Genomic DNA, 23,182 nt, shown 5'->3' with positions numbered 1-23,182 from the left:
AGTTTCAGGAAAGATCTCTTGTTACTGTTTTTGTTCAAGCTGGTCCTTAAAGTAAGCTTTCTTCTCTTTATAAGGTTCCGCTGTCAGACGTTGTTGATCCTTTAGACTTTGAAGAATTCCTTGAAGCAAACCGGATTCATTACAACCGAGATCCTTTACGTCATCTTCTTGAGTTTCCTGCTGATGATTTGGTCGTCACCTCTAAACCCAAAGAATGTCGGACGGTCAAACCATCATTGCCCGAACCAGAGTAAGAGATTTTACCCATTGGCTTTTAATTTGTTTAATTGTTTGTAATTTAAAAAAATAACATCACCTAACATCACAAGGCCAGACGTTTCAAATGAGCAGGCTACGACCAAACTTGCAAAATTTGTCATCTTTAACGTGAAAATTGTCTGTGTTGCCGTTGTATAGCTGGCAGAATCTTTTTTGATCAGTTATCAATCATATTCCGAAGGGATGGCACAAGTATGCAAGGAACAGAAGAAGGTTGGAAAATTGTTAGTGGAAAAATTTGCAGGAAGGCGTAGTTGGTCATTCTTGCCTGTGACCTCGGTTCAGTTTAGAACACAGTCACAGTGGATTGTATTTGCAAAAATATTGGACAATTTGGTTAATATCAAAAAGCAAACCTTGAAGAGGTACAATTCTGCTGCAGCCATTTGGTTTTCCAGAGTGTTTTGCTCATTGAGTTTTATCTCCGGTTTTTAATCCTATGGGACATTGCGGTTGTTGACAAATTTATGAGCAACAAGTTATAAATGGATTGAATGTATGTAAATACGTAATTATTCCACTAATGACAGTTCAAGTGAATAAATATTGTTAGTGCCAGCATCAACTGGTGGACGAGCCTCGTGGCAAGCCATACCCTATAATGGTGTAACAAATTGTGTACATCTTTAGAACAGTTCAAAGGAAAAATGTTGTAAAAGAATAGTTTTAATCAATTTCTCATCCCTAATTATTTTTCTCTTCACCTTTCCCCCACCCTTGCCTTGTCCTCATCTTAGTTCGGACAACAACATCCAGGTACGGGATTGTCTTCAAGCCTACACCTGTGACTGGGCAGTGGTCCTACGTAAGTACCAAGACTGCGTCACAGCACACGTGGGCGACACACTCCATCAAAGGCAAATCGCACTGGGTTCAAGTCAGCAGGTGTTTGAAGTGGATGAACAGCTGCCGGAAGAAGAAGTTCCACAGGTAAGCTGAAAAATGTATAAATTAAGAATTCACACCTTACCAGGCATAATATTCTTCCCACTTAAGTCGATTTCCAATTTTTTTGCCCTTTTTAAAAATCAGAAAAATTGTGATTAAACAGCCTGAAAAGTGTATTAAAGAGGGGCTACAGGATGCTCTGAAATTGAAACCAACGGTTCTTTTCAGAATCACCCAACTCATTGACAGATAATCATTACATGGTGTTACTACAAACTTTTCCATATCATTATTCCACCATGCAAAGTTTGAAAAGCTACTTGTTGTTCATGTTCTATAATTGTATATTTCTTGAGTTTTAAATCAAGCCAATACAAGCCGCTGCAAGAAGCTGCAAGCCACGTCTAGCTGTGACCTATTTTTGATTTTTCGTGCATTGACAGGCCTGGAATTTCATTTATGAGAGGGCAATGCCATTTTTTTTTTTTTGCAAAGGACACTTCTATTGGGAAATTTTAAAGTCTATGGGAAAGTTTTGAAAGGGCACCAAGGCCAAGACCAGGGCAACGAAGGCCAATGCCTCCGTGAAATGCCATGCCTGCGTTGATACTGTGTTTACCCGTACTACATGTTGTGGTTTGTGTTATGGTTGAATTACTAGCAGTTAGCAGGTGGTGATGATATGGGTTTTGAAATCATGTTGCCATTCCTGTGGAAAGCTCCGCTAGCCACGTACCACCATACAGCCCCTATCATCAGGCATCCAAAGACGAGGGTGAGCGGACCGCTAAACCAACAACAATACTAACAATACATCGGTCCATTCTTCATGGATATATATTTTGATTTATTTCAACAAAACCTCTCAAAATAGAGAAGCTAACATTTACAATAAAAGGTACACGTGTATAAGGAAACAGGATAACCCTGATATTTATGGTTTGATTGTTCCCTACAGTGCAAGGATCCGGATAATGTACCTCTTGGGGTACATGTTCATTACTCATGTTTCCCTGTTTCATGCATCTTTTAGCAAGTTCGAGTGTGCACCATGGTTAACTATTTTGACTCTAACCCAGGCTGGTCGACCATTGATTGACTAATAATAATAATAATATCGAAGTCTTATATAGCGCTCGTCTACCAACAAGGTACTCAAGGCACTCAAGGCACTTAGTATATACATTTCTACAGAAAGAGAGGTTATTGAAGTTATGAATTCTGAGACCCAATTATGTAGCACCTTATAAGGGTTTACAAGGTGCTACAGCACATTCAGCAGCCACAGCCAGGAACACATGGGCGAACCCCTTCTCTTTTTGATAAGTTCACTGGGTTCTTTTACATGCCTTACACAACACACTTGACCAACGGCTTTACGTCCTATCCAAAGGACACAAGTGTCACGACTGGAGCTCAAACCCACACTCTGCTGATCAGAAACACCAAAGTTTGAATTCCATGCTCTTAACCGCTCGGCCACGACACTTCCGGCCTCGGGACCATGGTTCAGTTCGTGGTCCAGATAGATTGTTCCATGCTTACATGTGTAAAGCGCAGAAGGGGAACCAGTGACTCTATAGCAAAAAGCTGGAAGGCAATGGAAGTGTTGAATAGCATGGTACCATGGTTGACTAGGCTTCCAAACACGTCATTTGAGTGAGTGGCACTGAGTGTGTCACTGCTATGTACATTGCTGGTTATTGGTCAATCACGGGTCGACTAAATGTGGGCACTCGAACTTGAATGTTTCTTGACCAATAATTCACCTTTTATTACCATTTTACAATAAATATATTTGATGTTGTAACTGTAAGTCCTTATGCGTTTGCCTTGCTTGAAGTATGGACCAGGTTTAACATTGCCAATGAATAATTAAAACACTGCCAACATTTCTATCAACTTGATCTAAGCATGTGGGCAATCTAAAAAGGTCCTGCTTATGATTTGAAATCTGTGATCAATGAGTGTAAAAATATGTTTACATTTTGTATCAAAAACACTGTAAAGGTCCTTTATTATGCGGGGACCATGGCCCAATTTCTCAAAGCTGTTAAGCACAACAAAATCCTGCTTAACAGAAAGTAGAATGTTTATACTGTTTGCGACTGGTCCTCTGTTTATTTTTGCTAACCAGAAAAACTTGCCAAGCATCATTTTGTGCTTTAATAGAAGAAATTGGGCCAAGGTCTACCATTATATTTAATTTTGTTTTATACAAAAAATAACATTATCCTTTAGATTTTTGTTTGTTTTCTTCCTTGCAGGCACTTTATAATTAATGTTATTATTTTGCTTCATAATGCCAAGTTGACACCTTGTATCTTCTTAAAATTATCTTCTAGATAGCTTTCTTTAAAGCCATTGGACACTTTCGGGTAAACAGTATTGTCCAAAGGCCCACACTTCGTGTATCACAACTTATATAAAATAACAAATCTGTGCAAATTTAGATACTATAATCCGTAATTCTCGTTGCCGAGAATTGATAATTGTTTAATGTTTTCTCAAAAAGTAAAGCATTTCATGGAATAATATTTCCAGAGAAGTCTTTTACCATTACCTTCTGTAAACCCTGTAAGTTATTTGTAAATCTGTGAACTTTTCTTTTTCTGTTCCGAAAGTGTATAATGGCTTTAACATATTAAAATTATCAATATTTTCAGTTGTACTTAAAAACAAGTTTCTAAAAACTGCATGTTTACAGATATTTTTATTTCAAACATAACTTGTAAAGATAAACTAATATTTCTACATATGATTCTTTATTTTGTTCATTTGAGACAAAAGTTATTGGGATGTTTTTTTTTTATAACAAATATTTTACCTTAAAGGATTTGGGTACTTTTTGTTACACAAAACAAAATGTCCACAGATTAACATTATTAAAACATACTCAGTTTGAAGATAATGATAGTAGCAAGCTTCCCTTAAAATATTACATGCTGAGGTATTGTAGTTTTTGCGAAATGAGTAAAACAAGTCACAAAAATATTGTTTGTCTCAGTGAGACGGATATTAATTTAGCATGTAAAAACGTAATAACCAGTGAGTTATGGTAAACAAAAAAAAATGGTTTTAAAGTGTATTTTTACATGCTAAAACTGAGACTAAAATGATTTTGGTGACATTGTTTTACTAATTTCTCAGATGCTACAGCACCTCAGCGAGTAATATTTTAAGGGAAGCTTTCTACCATCATTATCTTCAAACTGTTTAAGTTTATCGTAAATCTGTGGACATTGTGTTTTGTGTTACGAAACAAATCCCAGACCCTTTAAATACTTCTTGTGGGGTTGATCTATTTGTTTTTGTTATTCGAAAATGAAAAAGAAAATGCATGTCATGATCTAACTTTCAGTGATTTCGCTGAACAAAATTAAACAAGTGTTTAAAATAATGTAAAATCCAATGTTTGACATCACACTATGGTCTAAATTGTTGTTCCGATAATTTTCTGTTCATTTTGGAAGGTTGATAATGTTCAGTCAAAACAGCATCAGGCTTGACCTTTTAACTGGTGGAATGTACATATAGACCTATTTGCTTTTGTTGTCTGGTGAATTTATGAGAACTCTATCTATTATGAGGACTCTTATCTATTGGAAATTGAGTGGATCACAAAACTCAACTTGACCCGAGAGCCTCTCTTTAAAGGCACTGGACACTATTGGTAATTACTCAAAATAACTGTTAGCATAAAAACTTAATTGGTAACGAGCAATAGAGAGCTCTTGATAGTAAAATATGGTGAGAAAAGGCTCCCTCTGAAGTAACAGTTTTTGAGAAAGGTGATTTCTCACTCAAATATTAAAAGGCTTCAGGTCTGAAGTCTTTTATTATTATTTTTTAAAGACACTGGACACTATTGGTAATTGTCAAAGACCAGTCTTCCCACTTGGTGTATCTCAACATATGCATAAAATAACAAACCTGTGAAAATTTGAGCTCAACTGGTTGTCAAAATTGCGAGATAATAAGGAAAGAAAAAACACCCTTGTCACACGAAGTTGTGTGCGTTTAGAACCATGATTTCGAGACCTCAAATTCTAAATCTGAGGTCTCGAAATCAAATTCGTGGAAAATTACTTCTTTCTAGAAAACTATGTTATAAAACCATGTTTTATACATTCAGCCTCTCCCCATTACTCATCACCAAGTAAGGTTTTACGCTAACAATTATTTTGAGTGATTTCCAATAGTGCACTGCCTCTACCTGAAAGCACACAAAATTGTGCAAAAAGGGTGTTTTTTCTTTCTTATTACCTTGCAACTTTAATGAACAAATGAGTCAAAATTTGTACAGATTTGTTATTTCACGCATTTGTTGAGATACACCAAGTGAGAATAATGGTCTGTGACAGCTATCAAATGTTAACATTGCCTTTAACCATTCCCAGAATGAATCCTAATTTGTTCCAACTTGTGTTTTGCTGCAGCTTACGAAGCGAACCTCCATCCATCTTGACAGCACACCAAGGGGAAGCTGGGCTTCCAGTATATTTGATCTGAACAACAGCGAGGGTGACGCCCCACTGCCACGCCTTCTAGAGCACACACCCGTAGAAAGGCAGGATAGCATCAATGAGGATGTACGTTCACAGAGTAGGCAACCGGATTTATTCTGTCTTTACCCTGGTGTTGAAGAGGTGAGTAAGGTGTTTCTAGGCCGTACACTTTTTAACTCGACCCTTTTTGGCAATTTTTCATCAAGTGCTTGGGAGTCGATTTCACATAGATGTCCTAACTTGGGACCAGTCCTAGGACTCTTTAGGAGTTATTCAAAACTTAAGTCTAGTCATAAGTAAGGACAAATAACTCGTCCTAACTCGAGGTAAGACTAGTCTTAACTCAAAGTGAAATCTACCCAAGGTTATTTTTTGAAACAACTCACAACTGGTTTACTTCTCATAAACTGGTTCACATTATACACCAATATTAAGCTTACATGTACATATATATATGTGCGCCCATAAGCGAGCGTGCATGCACTGAAACCTACGTATATGCAGCATGAATATTCACGTATTTTACGATTGCAGCGAATACCCAACAGCCAAACATTTTCTATGTCATGCATGACATGCACTTAAATGCTTTTAAAATAATGACGAATGTGTTCCGTCGACCAAGGGCATTTAACCTACTGCATGGACGGATTTGCAAGGGGCGGACACAACTGCATATGCAAATGTGTCCAGGCAGACACAATTGCATTTTGCAGCAGCATCCTAGCGGACACGATTGCATATGCAAAATCGTCCGGCGGACTTTACTGATATGCAATAATGTCCTCCGGTTAATATTGCATAGAGGACATAATTGCATGCGACATCGGCTTGGCACATTTTTCAGATTTTTGACTAAAAACTCAACTTCATAAAATTCTCATTATATTTCAAACTCTGGTTGATTTACTAAGTCCGCACTGATGAAATGTCTTCAGTAGTTTACTTTTGTATCATTTGAAACCATAAAATCACCGAAAAATGTTTGATCCCAAATCTGAAAATTTGCTCATGCCGGAAGAAGATGAAATTGTGTCCCCCATGCAAAACTTTCCGCTCCGGACACTTTTGCATATATGCAAACATGTCCAGGGCTATGCAAAAAACATCCGGCGGACATGAACATGACTGTACATGTATGTGCGCCCAAAAGTGAGCGTGCATCCACTGAACCTATACGTACATATAGGGCTACATTTATATTAATTTGTTTACGCCCAAATAGTTTTCGATTTCATATTTCATTTTTTGTATCGGTCACCGGTTTCACAAGCATTACAAACTGTACACATTTTCAAAAGTGTACAAAGGGAAATGTTTTTTCACTCCACACTATACTACATAGAGATACTTGAATGTGAATTACATGCAAAACCCTGATTGTAACAAGCAGGTGTAAGAGTCCTCACCACTTCACTCCTATTGGTTCATAGCCACCAATTGTTTCTGAAATAGAAACTTTGATTTGCTATCATTTTCCACGCTTCTTTCTGGATCCTTCCCTTAATCTCTTTCACATCTCTTTTTCTACAAATGGATATGTATTTGTTTGTACTTGTTTTATGCCTCTGAAGAAGGTCCGGTTTGGATCGAAAGCTAAGGCCATCTACCCTACTCATTATTAAGCTAAGGTATAAGAAATATATAAAGAACAGATATCCTTAAACAGCCATATAATGCTACAGTTTCACTCACATAAAAACCCGATTATCTGCCTTTCAAAAGGTGCCAAAAAACAATGTGTTTAGCATTTTTGATTCACACAATGAACAGATTAAGAAAAATCCATCAATTAGAACACACAATTTGTGTTGTATTTTCTTTTTATTGCAAAACTTTAAATCTTTCCTTTTAATTTATTTTCCAAGACTGATGCCATCGAAAGAAGGATGGAAGCTAAGATGCCTAGAGAGCACTATGGATATCGTATCTTTGTCAAGTGCCTAACTCTAAAGTAAGTCAACCCATGCCAAATACATGCAGATTCAGCAGTCAGGACTTGAAGTAACCACTGGACAACTACACCAGAGTCCAGTTATTTTAGAACTTTGTTAGTGCATGATACTTCATAACTAAGTGAAGCTCTGCACTAGTCTAGCGATTTTTTAAAAACCTATTATTGAAGATTTACACAGATTTGTCTCCTGAAGATGATGCGAGCATTTATGTACACCTTTATTGTTATTTATTAAGTTTTAGTATCGGTTCTCTTGTGGCAACCCTGCCTGTATTTGTTGAGGTGAATTTCATGTTGTATGATTTGAGGCATTGCATGGTGCTCTCAATATATATTTGGTTTGCAGTAACACCATGTGTGTATCTACTTGCCAGGCAGAGTTTGTTCTTTAGAGAACTGTCTTTCTATATTCTACTACCACGGAGTAGATTTATCGGATTGTTCGGGAGATTTTTCAGTTCTGAAAAGAAATGTCCTGCTTTTTAACTACATGTACCTGAGCGGAAGGTATAGAAAATTGGCTGGGACAACTACTTTAGCTTATAGGATCTTTATTAACTGCACTACCGCGGAGTGAGTACTTAAATTGGTCTCAATGTTTCGACTAGCTTGCTCTAGTCATTGTCAGGAGACTGGCGGAGTGAGTTCTTAAATTGGTCTCAATGTTTCGACTAGCTTGCTCTAGTCATTGTCAGGAGACTGGCGGAGTGAGTTCTTAAATTGGTCTCAATGTTTCGACTAGCTTGCTCTAGTCATTGTCAGGAGACTGGCGGAGTGAGTTCTTAAATTGGTCTCAATGTTTCGACTAGCTTGCTCTAGTCATTGTCAGGAGACTGGCGGAGTGAGTTCTTAAATTGGTCTCAATGTTTCGACTAGCTTGCTCTAGTCATTGTCAGGAGACTGGCGGAGTGAGTTCTTAAATTGGTCTCAATGTTTCGACTAGCTTGCTCTAGTCATTGTCAGGAGACTGGCGGAGTGAGTTCTTAAATTGGTCTCAATGTTTCGACTAGCTTGCTCTAGTCATTGTCAGGAGACTGTCAAGAGACTTGTGGCAACCCATTTTGTCAAACAACCCTGCCTGTATACTATTGTATTTGTTGAGGTGAGTTTCACATTGGTATATTTTCAGGTTGGATCTTGAAGTGGAACCCATCTTTGCATCGATGGCCTTGTATGATGTCAGGGAGAAGAAAAAGGTTTGGTTCAATCAGCAGTCATTTTAGAAGACCTCAAAACTCAAGTATTGACCCCTTGCACGCGCGTCACACGCGGCGACTGATGCCACGCTCACCATGTTGGTGGGCAAGTTAGGTTTACGTGTATTAATGCCGCGTCGCCTAAAATGCACACTTCACTGCATAATGCACAGCATAGAGTTGTATGTAAAAACGCACAGTGAAATTGCCCACCAGTATGGCGCATTCAAGATTTTTCTAATGATGACGTCAGGTGAAATGGGTCAATACTTGTAACTGCCTTTTTGTAAATTTTGGATATTTGTGGTGCTTTTTAAACTTGTGCGAGCAATGTACTTTCTTCTTTTTGGAGAGTAATAATGTTTGTTATGTCTTATATATGCCTTATAACAGTTCTCCCAAAGAATAATGAATTAACAATCTAAATATTTAATTGATAAGACAAAGGTTTCCTAAGGTAATAGCTGGAGACACAACATTTAGAACTTTGAGCCCATCTTTTAAAGTAGCTGATATGAACACACTTTCAATGATCCATTATTCTTGTAATTACACTGTAGCCTGGTCTTTCCAGCACAAAAGCACAGAGTACAGAGGGGTGGTGTAGGGCACTGAAAATGTCTTACATTTGTGGAGGGGGATTAAGATCAACATTCCGACAACTAAAGGGACGTCAACAACTCTCCTTGGATAGTTACTGGGGGCTTACACTTTTTAAAGAAAGGGAAGGTTTCTTGTGTTTTACTGTCCTCTTTGTTTAAAGAGGAAGGGAAATGTTAAGTTCAAGTTCAGGATGAACTCCTCATGTTAGACAGACTCCTCATGTTAATGTTAAAGTTAGAGACTTTGTCATTTTTTCCCACGCACACGAGGACTCTTTCTGTTGGAAAATGAGTACATCACAAAAATCAAATTTGTAACTTTCCCCTGTTGTGCTGGACATGACATTTTAAACCCCCCAAAACCAAGATTCACTATTTCAGTGAAATAAAAGCAAATTTCTGATTACAAGATGTATTATTAAAACCGAAACATTAAACCAAAATCCTCCTTCCCCTCTTGCAGATTTCTGAAAACTTTTACTTTGATCTGAACACTGAGGCCATAAAGGGTATGATTAAGAGTCACCTTGGCTACCCAGACCCTTCCACCCTGGCCCGCAATGCAGTCTTCTCTACTACCTACCCTACTAATGATGTCTACATCGTCATCAAGCTGGAGAAAGTCTTACAACAAGGTGATATATCAGAGAGTGCTGAGCCATATATGAAGGAACAGGAAAACCCCAAGGTTTGTACATATTGTTATTGTTAATATTAAATAATAAAGCACAAGGGAAACTGACTGGGTAAATATTGATTGATCTGGGATTTAACAAAGAAAAGTTGACTAAAGCGGGATTCGAACCAACGACCTCCGGATCAACGCGCCAGCACTCTACCAACTGAGCTATCCAGCCCTGAAATGGCGGTCTCTCGGTTTGGTCAATATCTTTGTTCAGGTTTGCCAGTCAGAAGCCATTCAACCGTTAACTGTCTTGCGTCCAGGGGATCACATGCAACTTTTTATTTCAGATATAAAAAAAGAAACCCCTGAACAGAGATAATGACAATAAAGGAGACCTAAGTGAAATGCTCTCAAAATGCTTTATACATTGTACCATCGAAAGCTGCGGTAAGCTTCTAACCAATAGTTTTAATTGTCATTAATTTTACGAGTGATAACCAAAAAGTATACCTTCCCTTTAAAAACCCATAATAATGAATTTCTTACTTATAATGAATTTTTACTTGTAAACAAGGTTATTTCAGCCAGCGGCTGATAAACCATGTATTTGTCTTTAATAATAAACCAGAATAATGATAAAAATGATAATGTGTCATTACAGCATGTGGATCGTGCCAAACAGAATGCCCGCTACTATTGCGAGAAACTAGGTGCCTACCGCATGCCCTTTGCTTGGACTGCAGTGCATCTCCTAAACATCATCAACGGAGCCAACAGCATTGACCCCAACCCTGACAACACCGACGTAGACAAGGTCAAATCCAACAGCTTGGACAGTCGCAAGAAGAGCATCGGTGTTGATCATAGCTTCGGATCCCTCCCAAGAAAGCCAGGCGAGCCAGGGGTGTCGGCTAGCGTCTCGGGCGGGGCCAGTGGGAGCCTGAAGAGGAGTGGTTCGGAGAGGCGGAGTTTTTACAAAGTGGAGGATGATGCTGAAAATCTGGACTCGTTTCACCCTGTGATGATAACAGTGTCTAGCTTTTTCAAACAGGTTGGTGTCAATTGGTTGGTGTCAATATTACCAAATATTTTTCACTGTAATAAATTCTGTTTTGTTTTCTAATTAGCTTGAAATAGACCAATCCAGGGATATACCGGTGAGCCCTTGTACTCTGTTACTAAGGCACGGCGATGCCGTTTTTGGTTGATGACTTGCAGCATCAATTCCTTGTTGCTGTTACATTCAATGTATACATATTTGTTTTACTTTTTCTGTTCAGGAAGGAGAACGTTTGAGCGATGATGACCTTTATAAATTCCTTGCTGACCTCAAGAGGCCAACATCAGTCCTAAAGAGACTCAAATGCATTCCAGGTAAGACATACGTTCAGCCGAGCATTTATAAAGCGCCTTTTGAAAAAGATGAAAGTGCTATAAAGTGACCAAACCAATGCAACTATACTACAACATATTACATTTGATACAGATACGTTTTAAGAGATTTGTTGAACATTAGCAAAGAGTAATAATTTCTAATGGATATTAAGAGGTTGTTCAGCATTTGGGGAGGGACATAGGTGAAAGTCCGGGTGTAAGCAGATGAGAGTGTTGTGATGGTTACTGCCATTGTTTTCCCCTAGTACTCCCCCAACTCTTTCCACGCAATTTGATTTTTTTACTGTTTTGGAAATTCACTTGAGTGGGATTTGAACCAAACACCTTCGGATTAACATGCCGGTGCTCTACTAACTCAGCTATCTAGCCCTTTGTAGGCGGTCTCCCTATTTGTCAATATCTTTGTTTGGGGGTGCCAGTCTGAAGCTATGCAGTCGTTTACTGCCGTGTAGCCAGGGATAGCACTCAAGTTTATGATACAACCTGGCCCCAATTTCATAGAGCTGCTTACACAGAAAATATTTTGCATTTCAGCCAATACCAATAAGCAGGATACCAGTTACATTTTGAACTTGAAATATGGTATTTTAGGTGGTAACCTTATCCTGGTAAGCATAATTTGGTTGTGCTTAGCAACTTTTTTATGCTTAAGCGGCTCTATGAATTTGGGCCCTGGAAGCAGCAGGGATGTTTTGATATGTATTTTATGTTTCCTTCCCAGGGTCTCTGAAACTTGATATCTCACCGATGCCAGAGAACCCGCCGTACTGTCTGACCCCTGACCTCCAGCAGGTCAAACCTTTCCCTGACATGAGAACGAGACCAACCCGTGAAATACAAGAGTTTCCATCCAGAGATGTGTACCACCCTCATAGCATCTACCGGTAAGACCTGTATACAAAATTCCGCTGCGGGACTAAATAAATAATAATAATAATGTTTCCTGCTCGTCCAACATGCAGCAGTTCAGTTATGGAACAGTCTTCCAGAGGTTGATAAACAGGCTGAAACATCAGAACAATTCAAAGCACTAGTGGAAACATATATCGGTTTGCTTTGTAGAATCATTGATTTTCCCTTTACAGCAGTCTAGGGTAATGGACTTAATTTCACTGTCCACTTTCAGAGAGCTGCTTAAGCAGAAAATATCACTCAACAATTTTTTGCTCAGCGCAAATGAGCAGGATACCAGTCATAGATGGTACATGACACATGATATTTTGGCTGGTAACCTTATTCTGGTACGCTACATTTTTTTTTGCTCAGCCTAATTGCATAAGAGAGTATCGTTGAATCTTAGCCATACACAAATTAGAGGTTACCAATACATTTGTTCTTCCAAAAACCAATGATGTATCATCCTTTAATTTTTTCACTGCATTTTTCCCACAGCAATCTGTTGTACATATACCCCAAGAATCTAAATTATTCCAATCGATCAGGCAAGGCCAGGAATATCGCTGTGAAGGTCCAATTCATGGCCGGAGAGGACCCTGCTACTGCAGTCAAGGTAAAATGAGACACCCATATACCTAATGCTAGCCTAGACGAAATTGTACTTGTTGGCAGTCAGTGGTTTCCTTGTACAAGGGGGAGAGAGGAAATTGTAAACTATATTATGGTTGGGTGTCATGGCCGAGTGGTTAAGAGCATCAAATTCAAGTTCTGGTGGTCAAGTCATCAGGGTGTGGGTTCCAATCCCGGTCATGGCATTTGGGTCGTTGAGCAAGACGCTTTACTATAATTGCTTCCCTTCACCCAGGGGTATAAATGGATACCTGCGAGGGTAGAGGTTGATGTTGTGAATGAAAAAGCCTTATTGGCAAAATGACCAGGGTACTTGTGTCAAATGCATTGAGACACTTATTGTGAAATGCTCTAAATAAGAATTTCTCTTCATGTATGCGCTAATCCTCCAATCAGATTTGCGGAATGGAGTGGTGATATAAACCTATAGTGCACGGCTAATATCACTACCTGCGTCTTGTGTGTTCTATAACACGCGCCAAGTTTGCTTGAAGATAATTCGTTATCACACGCGCCCTCGTGGCAATACGGAAAAATATAGCGTGTCCGCGTCCCATATCCAACGCAGCTTTCAGCCTCGTTGGATATGGGACGCAGAAACTGAGCAAAATGAAAGGAATGTTATTGCCACAATGGCCTCAGCTCTGCAGAAACGCTATATTTTTCCGTATTCCACTTGCGCTTGTGTGAAAACTTGTATAAGGTGCTAACTAATTGGATCTCAAAATTCATCACTGCAAAAACCTATCTTTCTGAAAGTTTGTATATACTCAGCGCCTTGAGTACCTTGTTTGGTAGATACGTGCGCTATATAAGACTTCGATATTATTATTATTATTAATATACTTATTATTATTTTTTTTATTTATTATATTATTATTATATGTATACTGTTGATTTTTGTCTCACAGTGCATCATGGGTAAATCCAGTTGTCCAGAATATTCGGACAATGCGTACACAGCCGTCACGTATCACGCCAAGTCTCCAGATTTCTACGAGGAGATCAAAATCGCCCTACCAGCTGACCTTGCTGATTATCATCATATTCTGTTTACGTTTTATCACATCAGTTGCCAACGGAAACAGGACGTTATACCAGTAGAGACTCCCATTGGACACACCGTGAGTACAAATAACCTCCGTTTAACACTTGAGCCCTGAGGCCAGTGATTTTAGCCTCGGGGCCAGTAGCCTCATGACCTGACAAGTACTTTGGTCTTGTGTTTTTCTAATTGAATACCTCACTGTGTAATATCTTGAACCAAAAGAAATCATGGTCAAATGTTTACTTTGAGTTAAAAAACATAAATCTTTCAACTCTTATGAGTAATGAAGTATACATAAAAGACAGATGAGCAATGGAGAGTTGATAGTATAAAACATTGTGAGAAACGGCTCCCTCTAAAAACACATAGTTTTTGAGAGATAAGTAATTTCTCACTCAAATAATGAAAGACCTCAGGCCGTAAGCTTTTTATTATGCGTCTTAAAAGCACACAAGTTTGTAGCAAATCATCTGGGACTACACTTTAGCTTTTAGTAGATCGTTATTAACGTCACTACTGGGGAGGGAGTTCTTAATGGTCTCAACGTTTCGACCAGCTTGATCTAGTCATCGTCAGAATGATAAAACCTTCTATTGATGCTTTGTCATTACTCTTATGATTTCTCCTCAGTGGTTACCAATGCTTCGAGATGGCCGTCTTCAAGTTGGTGATTTTGGCCTGCCTGTCTCTATGGATGTACCTCCCATGGGTTACTCAATGCTTAGTCCAGAGGTAAGTTTCAAAAACACATCCAACAGAAGTGCAAGAACGTTTAATCATTATGTGATGTATTCTTTTTTATATTGAAATGAGATAAATGTGTAGATATCCATCCAAAGTTTTTTTTAATTTTTTTATTAAATAAAACCTGGCGAAACGATTATCAAAATTTGACCATCCACACAAATTGAACAAAGTGATGCTTCATATCAAACCTGTCCATGTTCAGGACATTTCAATGGCTCCCCAGGCTTCCACATCCAGTTTCTAAGGACTTTGTAACCACAAATGCAATTTCGTCTGTAATAAAAAAAGGAAAACTAACCAAGAAAGAAACTAGAGAACTTGTCAAGCATACAAAACTTTGTATGTTTTGCTATCTTCCATATGAACCTGGTTGGCTTTTAAGACTTGATGAACCAATGCCATTTAAACAGCTGATAGAGCCTTTAGGTATTTTATGTTAATATTAATTTTGTTTTTCCTTTATTGAAATTCAAGCTATGATTTTTCAGCTGTTAGAAAAACGAATTGACATAATGAATGGCTCATTTTAAGGAGCCATTCATTATGTCAATTAAAAATAGGGGCAATTCAAGCTGCTTGACCTTCTATTGAGCCATTTCACGACGCGCATCGCACTTCCACGCGCTTATCCTGTCCGCCATTTTTTTACCTAAAATGTACAAGAAGAAAGTGTCTAAAAACTGGCGGATTTGTTGGATACGCATTGTGTGGAGGTGTGTTCCGCGTTTGTGTATGAGGGTCAATAGTCATGATGTTTGGGTAAGTGGTTGTAGGGTCGTCAAACACTTTGGAAGGATCTACGTATAATTGCCCAACTCAGGGAGGAGTTTTTTGTCTTATAGTTGCTCAAGTCACGTTCGTTATCCAAGCCCGACATCACCCGGTCACAACAGGTATTATTTCCCTTCCTATATAATCCAGCCATGTTAACCAACCCCGCCCCTCCCCACTCTCCCATCACTAACATCAGAAGTTAACTACTTAACATCTTGTAAGAACACATACTGTACATGTACATGTAGTTTTACCACAAAATGCCATGGAAGAGTTTTGGTAGGTTTGGCCAATTTCATAAAGCCTTCAGTGTTTTTCAACATGGAAACAAAGGTTGACGCACCACCACGCTTTCTTTGGCACCCGTCTTGTTTAAAAAGTTGCCACCGGGTTCTAAAATACATCTGTCAACCCCCAGCCACTTTTTTTTCAAGTTCTTGCTTTTTAAAGTTCAAACTCAATAAAACCGTTGCTCAAAGAGGTCAAGGGGTAATGGCCATCAGAAAGATTTTATTTTGCTTAGCTTATTTTTGTGCTTAAGCAGCTCCATGAAATTGGACCCTGGCCTAAGGTAGGCCCTGAACCCCATGCAGATAAGGCTTCATGCTCACATAAACCCCCCCCCAAAAAAAAAAAACCCAAAAAAAACCAAACCCCCAAAACCCACCAACCTTTAATTTTTACAAGTTTGAGGACACTGAACAAACTGCCTGCTTAATGTCTGCGTATTTGTGCAGGTCATTCTGATTAGACATTTAATTTTGTAATTGATGCTTGCGTGTACCCTTAACAAAAATCAAAAGCATGCTTGCTGGCGTTTCTCATAAACACATGAGTGATGTAACAACGCGGCCTCATTGAGACGACTCACAACAAATTCCCCTCTATATACATTACTTTTGTATCGTCAATGCTACTGTTTTGCCAACCTTGGTTGCAAAAGTATGGGCGACCTTCACTGCAAACAAATGCTTTAGAATGGCAAATAATACTGATAACTGCTACCCAAAACAAAAAAGCGTTTTCTTCTTAAAAAAAGGTTTAAATGTTTGATTTAAAGAGCAAACTTCTTTCGAACAAGTTGTACGTTTTGTGATTCCCGTGGCTGGCCATACAAAATGGTGGTCAGTTGAAAGGTCTATAGCCAATACTAAAATGTGCTTATTGGTGAACGGTTTTATGAAATTGTGCCTGGTTATTGCTTAGGTATTCACAAACTTCCGCTTACATCTACTAAAAGACTTGTCATCTGCACATTTAAAAAAACTGTTTGTATCCCCTAATTTTTTGTGTTGAATAAATGATAAAATGCAGCAGAAACTTAAGCCCTAGGTACTTGTTCAGCTAGGGGTTTTAGTATTTATTTATTATTTATTTTAAATCTTCGGACATAATTCTTTGTTGGCAGGGGCCGTCCAGGGTAAGGCAAAAGGTTTAAAAACTGTCATCAAAGCGACAAATCATCTGTAAATAGTGTTATTCCAGTTAGGTTTTTTTAATAGAAACTCCAGCTGATTTTATGAAGTAGACAACATTTCTTTTTGGAAGTTTGATTTTCTTCTCTCGATGATTAAAAACTGCCTGAAAAATTACCATTACCACAAGGTCTTAGAAGCATGACAGAAAAAGGATTTGCAAGTTTGTACGGGGTTTAAAGTAGAGCCTTGTTCATTTACAAGCATGAGTAGGAATTTAGAGTGTAAATAATAGGTTATGTGTCATGGCCGATTGGTCTAGTTCACCAGACCCAAGCTTTGGTGATGTTGGTAGTAGCCGAGTGTGGGTTTGATAACTGGTCATGACACTCACGGTATCTAACAACATCAGGAGGTAGTGCATTCTGCTCTACCAGCTAGACTCCTACAGTGGATGATACCCATGCCTACGTCCTTACAGACTGTGAAAGGGGAAACACTGTTTCGTGGCAATGTGATCTAAATCAACTGTGGCAGTTGATTTGGGTTGATAGCCCAAATCAGTTAAAGGGACACGTTGCCTTGGATCGGAGGAGTTGGTCTATAAAAAGCGTTTATAACCGTTTGTTATAAAATGCATATGATTAGAAAGATGTTTTAAAAGTAGAATACAATGATCCATACAAATTTGCCTCGAAATTGCGTGGTTTTCCTTTTACTTTGCGAACTAAAAAGTCGGCCATTTATGGGAGTCAAAAATTTGACTCCCATAAATGGCCGACCGTATTAGTTGATGAGGTAAAAGGAAAACCGTGCAATTTCAAGGCCTTTTTTGTGTGGATCATTGTATTCTATTTTGACAACATCTTTCTACCTATATGCATTTTATAACAAACGGTTACAATTGCTTTTCAAAGACCAACTCGACCGATCCAAGGCAACGTGTTCCTGTAAGTGTAGCCCTCGCCTTCAAATGGCCTTCCGGCCTTCCAAGTTTAAGCGATCTCTCATAAAAAAACTCTATACAGCACATTTTCCTCCAAGTTCATTTTTTCAATATCAAGTACACATGTAGTTTCTAGTATACATTGACTGCTTCGACTGTATTCAAAGTGGTGTACACGTGCACATTATTCTAATCTGTGATGAGGCTCACTGATAGGCCCACACAGTTTGTGCTGTACATTGAAGTAAACTTAAGTCATACAAATATTTGACTTTGTGAAATGTGTGATCTAAGTCATTGATTTTTTCATTAAACATATCCAAGGAACATTGGTTTTATATTCATAGTCAGGAATCATTATCAATTTTGGTGGTTTTCTTCCACTAATACCACATCAACATTTCCTTTGAATTATGAATTTATCATGAATTATCAAATATCAACAATTAAAATAATTGAAGGATTATTTTGTCTTTCTTTTGTAAAAGTGTGGCTCTTTACGGTGGCAGACTTTTTGTTTATCATCAAAGTGGTAAATTAATTTTAAAGACCTTAACGCAGCAGTTTTGTTGGCTTCCTGCAGGTAGCGTTGGATTAACATTACATTTAACATTACAACTTTGCTTTTATTTGGAGTAAATGGCTGTTTCTTCATTGTATTTAACAGTGGATTGTATGGTGGTTATGTCACTAGCCATGGGAGTGACTGGAAAAAATGCTGGGTGCTCAAAAATTGTATGCTGGAGGCCAGTCCAGACAAATCTTGTGGGATAGACCTTTTCATTTTGGATAAACAAACCGCCCTGGTTGGCATGGACCGTCGAATGTTAGCAAAACATTGAATCCTATTAACAGATAATATGATTAATTCAACACTTCTGCAACTTATAATATAGTATTCGCTTGTTGTCAAAAATTTCACTTATATTAGTTGTTTTTTATTGTGATTAATAGAGATACATGTATTTTAGAATTTAATTTGTGTAAAACCTATTGGGATTTCTTTATGCATCTTGAATGGTAAATTTGAAGCACTTTCAACTTCTTAAATGTGTTGTAAATATTGTTGAGAATTTAGATGGGAAATTACCATTTTAACATACTTTTCAGCACTTTGGAACAAATAATCGTTTGCGTCACTGTGTACATCATGGATTGCCTCACTATTTTGCCACAGATTGTGTCACCCTGTCTGTCACTATGTTTGTTCACAGCTCACCACTGTTTGGCTTGATTGACTGTCCGTGTTTTAAAGACAGTGTACAAAACCACTGTAGACAAATTGTTTGTTCACAATCCTGACGTAGAGATGAATTCATTCAAGAGTAGAGACAAAATATATATAGTTCTCAAATCTTTATCTTCCAAATAGAAATTCATTTTTATTCTTGAGTGTTTTAAATTATGGCTCGAAAGGCCCTGTCACACTTTGACATTTTATTCAGGGTATGCCGATGTACTGTATACAAATTTCTCAAAAACGCTTGCATACGCTGAACTATCGATGGATTTTTCAATTTTGAGCGTATATAAAAAATATAACGTGTGAACATGTGTCAATGTGAACGTGTGTCAACGAACATATAACTTACCTACAACTTATGTGGAATTTATGAGCCATACGCTGGCATACGTTGAGAATTTGTGTGCATACAACATTTCTCGACGACCTCGCCTTACAACAACGTATATCAGCGTATTTCAGCGTGCTCTTAACTTTTACAAACCTTACCCGTAACTTATTGGCATACATTGTCAATGTGTGACAGGGCCTTTACTTCCTGTCAAGTCAGGGTGCAGCTATTACACATAGCTGCAAACTCTTGAAACTAGTGAGCAAGATCAAAGAAGTTTAATAATTATTTCTTGAATTTGTTTTTACAAAGCTCTGATCGCACTTAAGATACTTTGTAACTTCATTAGTGTAGAAACATAACTAAACTAAATTAAGAAAAAGTCTTTGTTGTAAAAAGAAAGACTATTTCAATTTTGGAAGATTTTAATTCAGTAAAATTCAATATTTTACCTGTCATGTTAAAAAGAAAATGAAATATCTTTTTTTCCGGTGTGAAATAAAAACACAAAAAACCACATCACAACATACCACTCTATATACTTACAATTAAAAGTGTTAAAAATAACGATACTATTTACTGCAAATTGTCATTTACTGGGTTGTAAAAGTGAAACACATTTTTTTTCCTATATCATGAAACAAATTTGTTTGTCGTCAGTTAAAAAAAGTAACATCACTGTGTTTTTACAGTTTAACAAAAAATGAAACTTTTTTTTAATTTCCTGTTTTTCCTGTTTCTCTCTTCACATTAATGTCTTTGATTTTCTAGGTTCAGTTGCCAACAATGCGTTGGGTGGACGGCCACAAACCGCTGTTTAATGTTGCAGTCAAAGCCGTCTCCTCCATACATGCTCAGGTAGGAAAGAAAAGCCATTTCAATTCAAAACCTATAATGTTTGGTTTTACTCATGTTGTGTCTAAATCACTGTATACTCACCATTTTTCCTGAATCCCACAGGCATATTACTCAGGTGGGATCTGAACCCACAATTTTGGCCGATTCTAGACCATTGATACCTAAAGGCAGTTGCCCGGTAGCTAAAGACAGTTGCCCGGTAGCTAAAGACAGTTGCCCGGTAGCTAAAGACAGTTGCCCGGTAGCTAGAGACAGTTGCCCGGTAGCTAAAGACAGTTGCCCGGTAGCTAGAGACAGTTGCCCGGTAGCTAAAGACAGTTGCCCGGTAGCTAAAGACAGTTGCCCGGTAGCTAGAGACAGTTGCCCGGTAGCTAGAGACAGTTGCCCGGTAGCTAGAGGCAGTTGCCCGGTAGCTAGAGACAGTTGCCCGGGTAGCTAGAGACAGTTGCCCGGTAGCTAGAGACAGTTGCCCTGTAGCTAGAGGCAGTTGCCCGGTAGCTAGAGACAGTTGCCCGGGTAGCTAGAGACAGTTACCTGGTAGCTAGAGACAGTTGCCCGGTAGCTAGAGGCAGTTGCCCGGTAGCTAGAGACAGTTGCCCGGTAGCTAGAGACAGTTGCCCGGTAGCTAGAGACAGTTGCCCGGTAGCTAGAGACAGTTGCCCGGTAGTTAGAGACAGTTGCCTGGTAGCTAGAGACAGTTGCCCGATAGCTAGAGATAGTTGGCCGGTAGCTAAAGAACAGTTGCCCGGTAGCTAGAGACAGTTGCCTGGTAGCTAGAGACAGTTGCCCGGTAGCTAGAGATAGTTGCCTGGTAGCTAGAGACAGTTGGAATCCTATGTTTTAGCAGCAGGTGCCACAACCAATAGATGTCCTAAGAAGAAGAACGCAGATTGCGAGAACTGTCAGTGGGCTTAATTAGGAATAACATACAATAAGTAGGAGCTAGACCAATATTGAATGTGAATACAATTGATACGAAACTCTTCTTTACCCAAATAGTGAAGGAATAATGATATTGGACCCAGTTGTATTTGCTCGGAGAGTCTACTGCCACCTAGCATCCCAAAAGTCGCCATAGTAATCTGAATTTCTTGTTTGTGATTCCTGTTCAATCAAAGGATGAATATGTGGACAAGTTCCTGAGTCGTTGTCACAACGTGGAAGAGGGCAAGATCCCTCGGAGTATCGGAGAACAGGACATGAAAGCCAAGCTGGTCAAGAGCATCATGGAACTGAATAATGCTGTAGCTGAACCCCTCGTCAAATTCCTCCCCATCATACTCGATAAACTAATCCTGATGATCGTAAGACCTCCTATCATTGGTGGACAGTTCGGTAAGGCCATACAGTAATAAATTATTGTTTTATGGACCTGGTTCTCAACCAATTCTCACTTTATGTGTTGATGTTCTCAGGTTTTTTAACTTCACTATCGAAGGGGCCCAGCAATTATCCTCTGGTACGGGTAGACCTACCTCTATATCGTGTCTATGAGGGAAATATAGAATTGTACAGGAATCTTTCACAGGGCACCACAGCAAAAGCACAGTGCACCATAATTTTTGCACAATACAGAATTCAGGTGAAATTATTTACTCCATTGAAATATAAGTCATTCTGGTTGTTGTCAAACTTAAATTCATTTCTGGTATTTTTTTTTACCCTTTTTCTTAAATAGTTGACCATGTCGGACAGCTTTGTTTCGACACCGTAGCTGAGATCGTTGACCGTATTCACATCTTATTAGACAAGGGCCAAGACAACCATGGTCGTAATTCCCTTCTCTGCTCCTACATCCAGTATTACTTCCGACCACCAGACACTGATGATGGCACTGTGGTTCAAGGTTAGTGAACAGTATTTAGTTGCTTTTTTGGATTCAATAAGAGCTGAATTATTTCACGAAGATTTATGAGGTCCCATTGCATCTAAAACCCACCGCCAAAAAATGTATGCGACCATGGAATGAAGTGATAGTAGTAGCATCTGACTTGTAAGATTAAAAATGATTGAACTCTGACAATTTTTCCATGGATTAACAAGGTTTGCCATTTTATATATTTGGTTTGTCGTAGCACCATATATGTGTCTACTTGCCAGGTTAATTTGTTCTTTAGAGAACTGTCTTGCTTTATATTTTACTATCGCGGAGTATATTATCTGAATTCGGGAGACTTCTCAGTTCTAAAAAGAACTGTCATGCTTTTTAACTACTACCTGAGCGGAAGGTAGAAAATCAGCCAGGACTACTACTTAAGCTTTTAGTGGATTGTTATGAACTTCACTTCCGCGGGATGAGGACAAAATGGCAGATCGTATTACAAAGTAGTTCACAATGTAAAAGGAAAAACACACAAACTTGAGACATGTTTGTGCGGATCATTATATTGTACTTTTAAATCATATTAATTTTTTAACAACAATTCAAACACTTTTTATTGCCCAAATAAACCCAAGGCAATGTAGAAACCTGTCCCATAATGAACACATAACGTGATAAAACAATTTGAAGTATCTAACAAGAGTTTTTATAGTTTATATGCAATCATTTTTTAATTAAACTGAAAATTGTATTTCTTTGATTACGGTATGCTGAAAAGAACATGAAAGAATTGGCACAATTGATAAGACATTTGATAACTGATGAACGTGTCTGCATTTGTTTTTGTTTGCATTTTTAACCCACTTTGTCTACAATGGACACATCTTATAATGGTAAGTACACAAGGATAAATATTAACTATCAACCAATTTCTGTTTGTTGTCAAATTATCTTACTTACTAACAGTGGTGTGAATTGTTGTGTTGTTTTCTTCATGGGTTGTGGCTTGATTCTTTGTATT

General features: G+C 38.4%; 1 protein-coding gene across 5 annotated transcripts in view; it reads left to right on the top strand.

Moving 5' to 3' along the window:
- The window catches only part of LOC117297396 (dedicator of cytokinesis protein 7-like), a 48,516-nt gene that overhangs the window by 2,817 nt on the left and 22,517 nt on the right, over positions 1-23,182 (top strand). For 2 of the 5 annotated variants that reach the window (XM_033780401.1, XM_033780399.1), the window contains exons 3-19: positions 75-250; positions 1,017-1,209; positions 1,829-1,942; positions 5,607-5,816; positions 7,544-7,629; positions 8,762-8,828; positions 9,894-10,118; positions 10,717-11,106; positions 11,336-11,429; positions 12,172-12,334; positions 12,843-12,960; positions 13,889-14,101; positions 14,656-14,757; positions 15,615-15,665; positions 20,253-20,339; positions 21,458-21,674; positions 22,018-22,185. In XM_033780401.1, coding sequence (XP_033636292.1) covers positions 75-250; positions 1,017-1,209; positions 1,829-1,942; positions 5,607-5,816; positions 7,544-7,629; positions 8,762-8,828; positions 9,894-10,118; positions 10,717-11,106; positions 11,336-11,429; positions 12,172-12,334; positions 12,843-12,960; positions 13,889-14,101; positions 14,656-14,757; positions 15,615-15,665; positions 20,253-20,339; positions 21,458-21,674; positions 22,018-22,185 — 2,674 coding nt within the window. The remainder of the gene's footprint in view (positions 1-74; positions 251-1,016; positions 1,210-1,828; positions 1,943-5,606; positions 5,817-7,543; positions 7,630-8,761; positions 8,829-9,893; positions 10,119-10,716; positions 11,107-11,335; positions 11,430-12,171; positions 12,335-12,842; positions 12,961-13,888; positions 14,102-14,655; positions 14,758-15,614; positions 15,666-20,252; positions 20,340-21,457; positions 21,675-22,017; positions 22,186-23,182) is intronic. The other 3 variants (XM_033780400.1, XM_033780403.1, XM_033780402.1) reach the window with 3 other exon arrangements.

Source organism: Asterias rubens, chromosome 12 (genome assembly GCF_902459465.1).
Source record: "Asterias rubens chromosome 12, eAstRub1.3, whole genome shotgun sequence".
In the NCBI taxonomy this organism is placed as follows: Eukaryota; Metazoa; Echinodermata; class Asteroidea; order Forcipulatida; family Asteriidae; genus Asterias; species Asterias rubens.
This window is presented reverse-complemented; position numbering and strand designations above follow the sequence as displayed.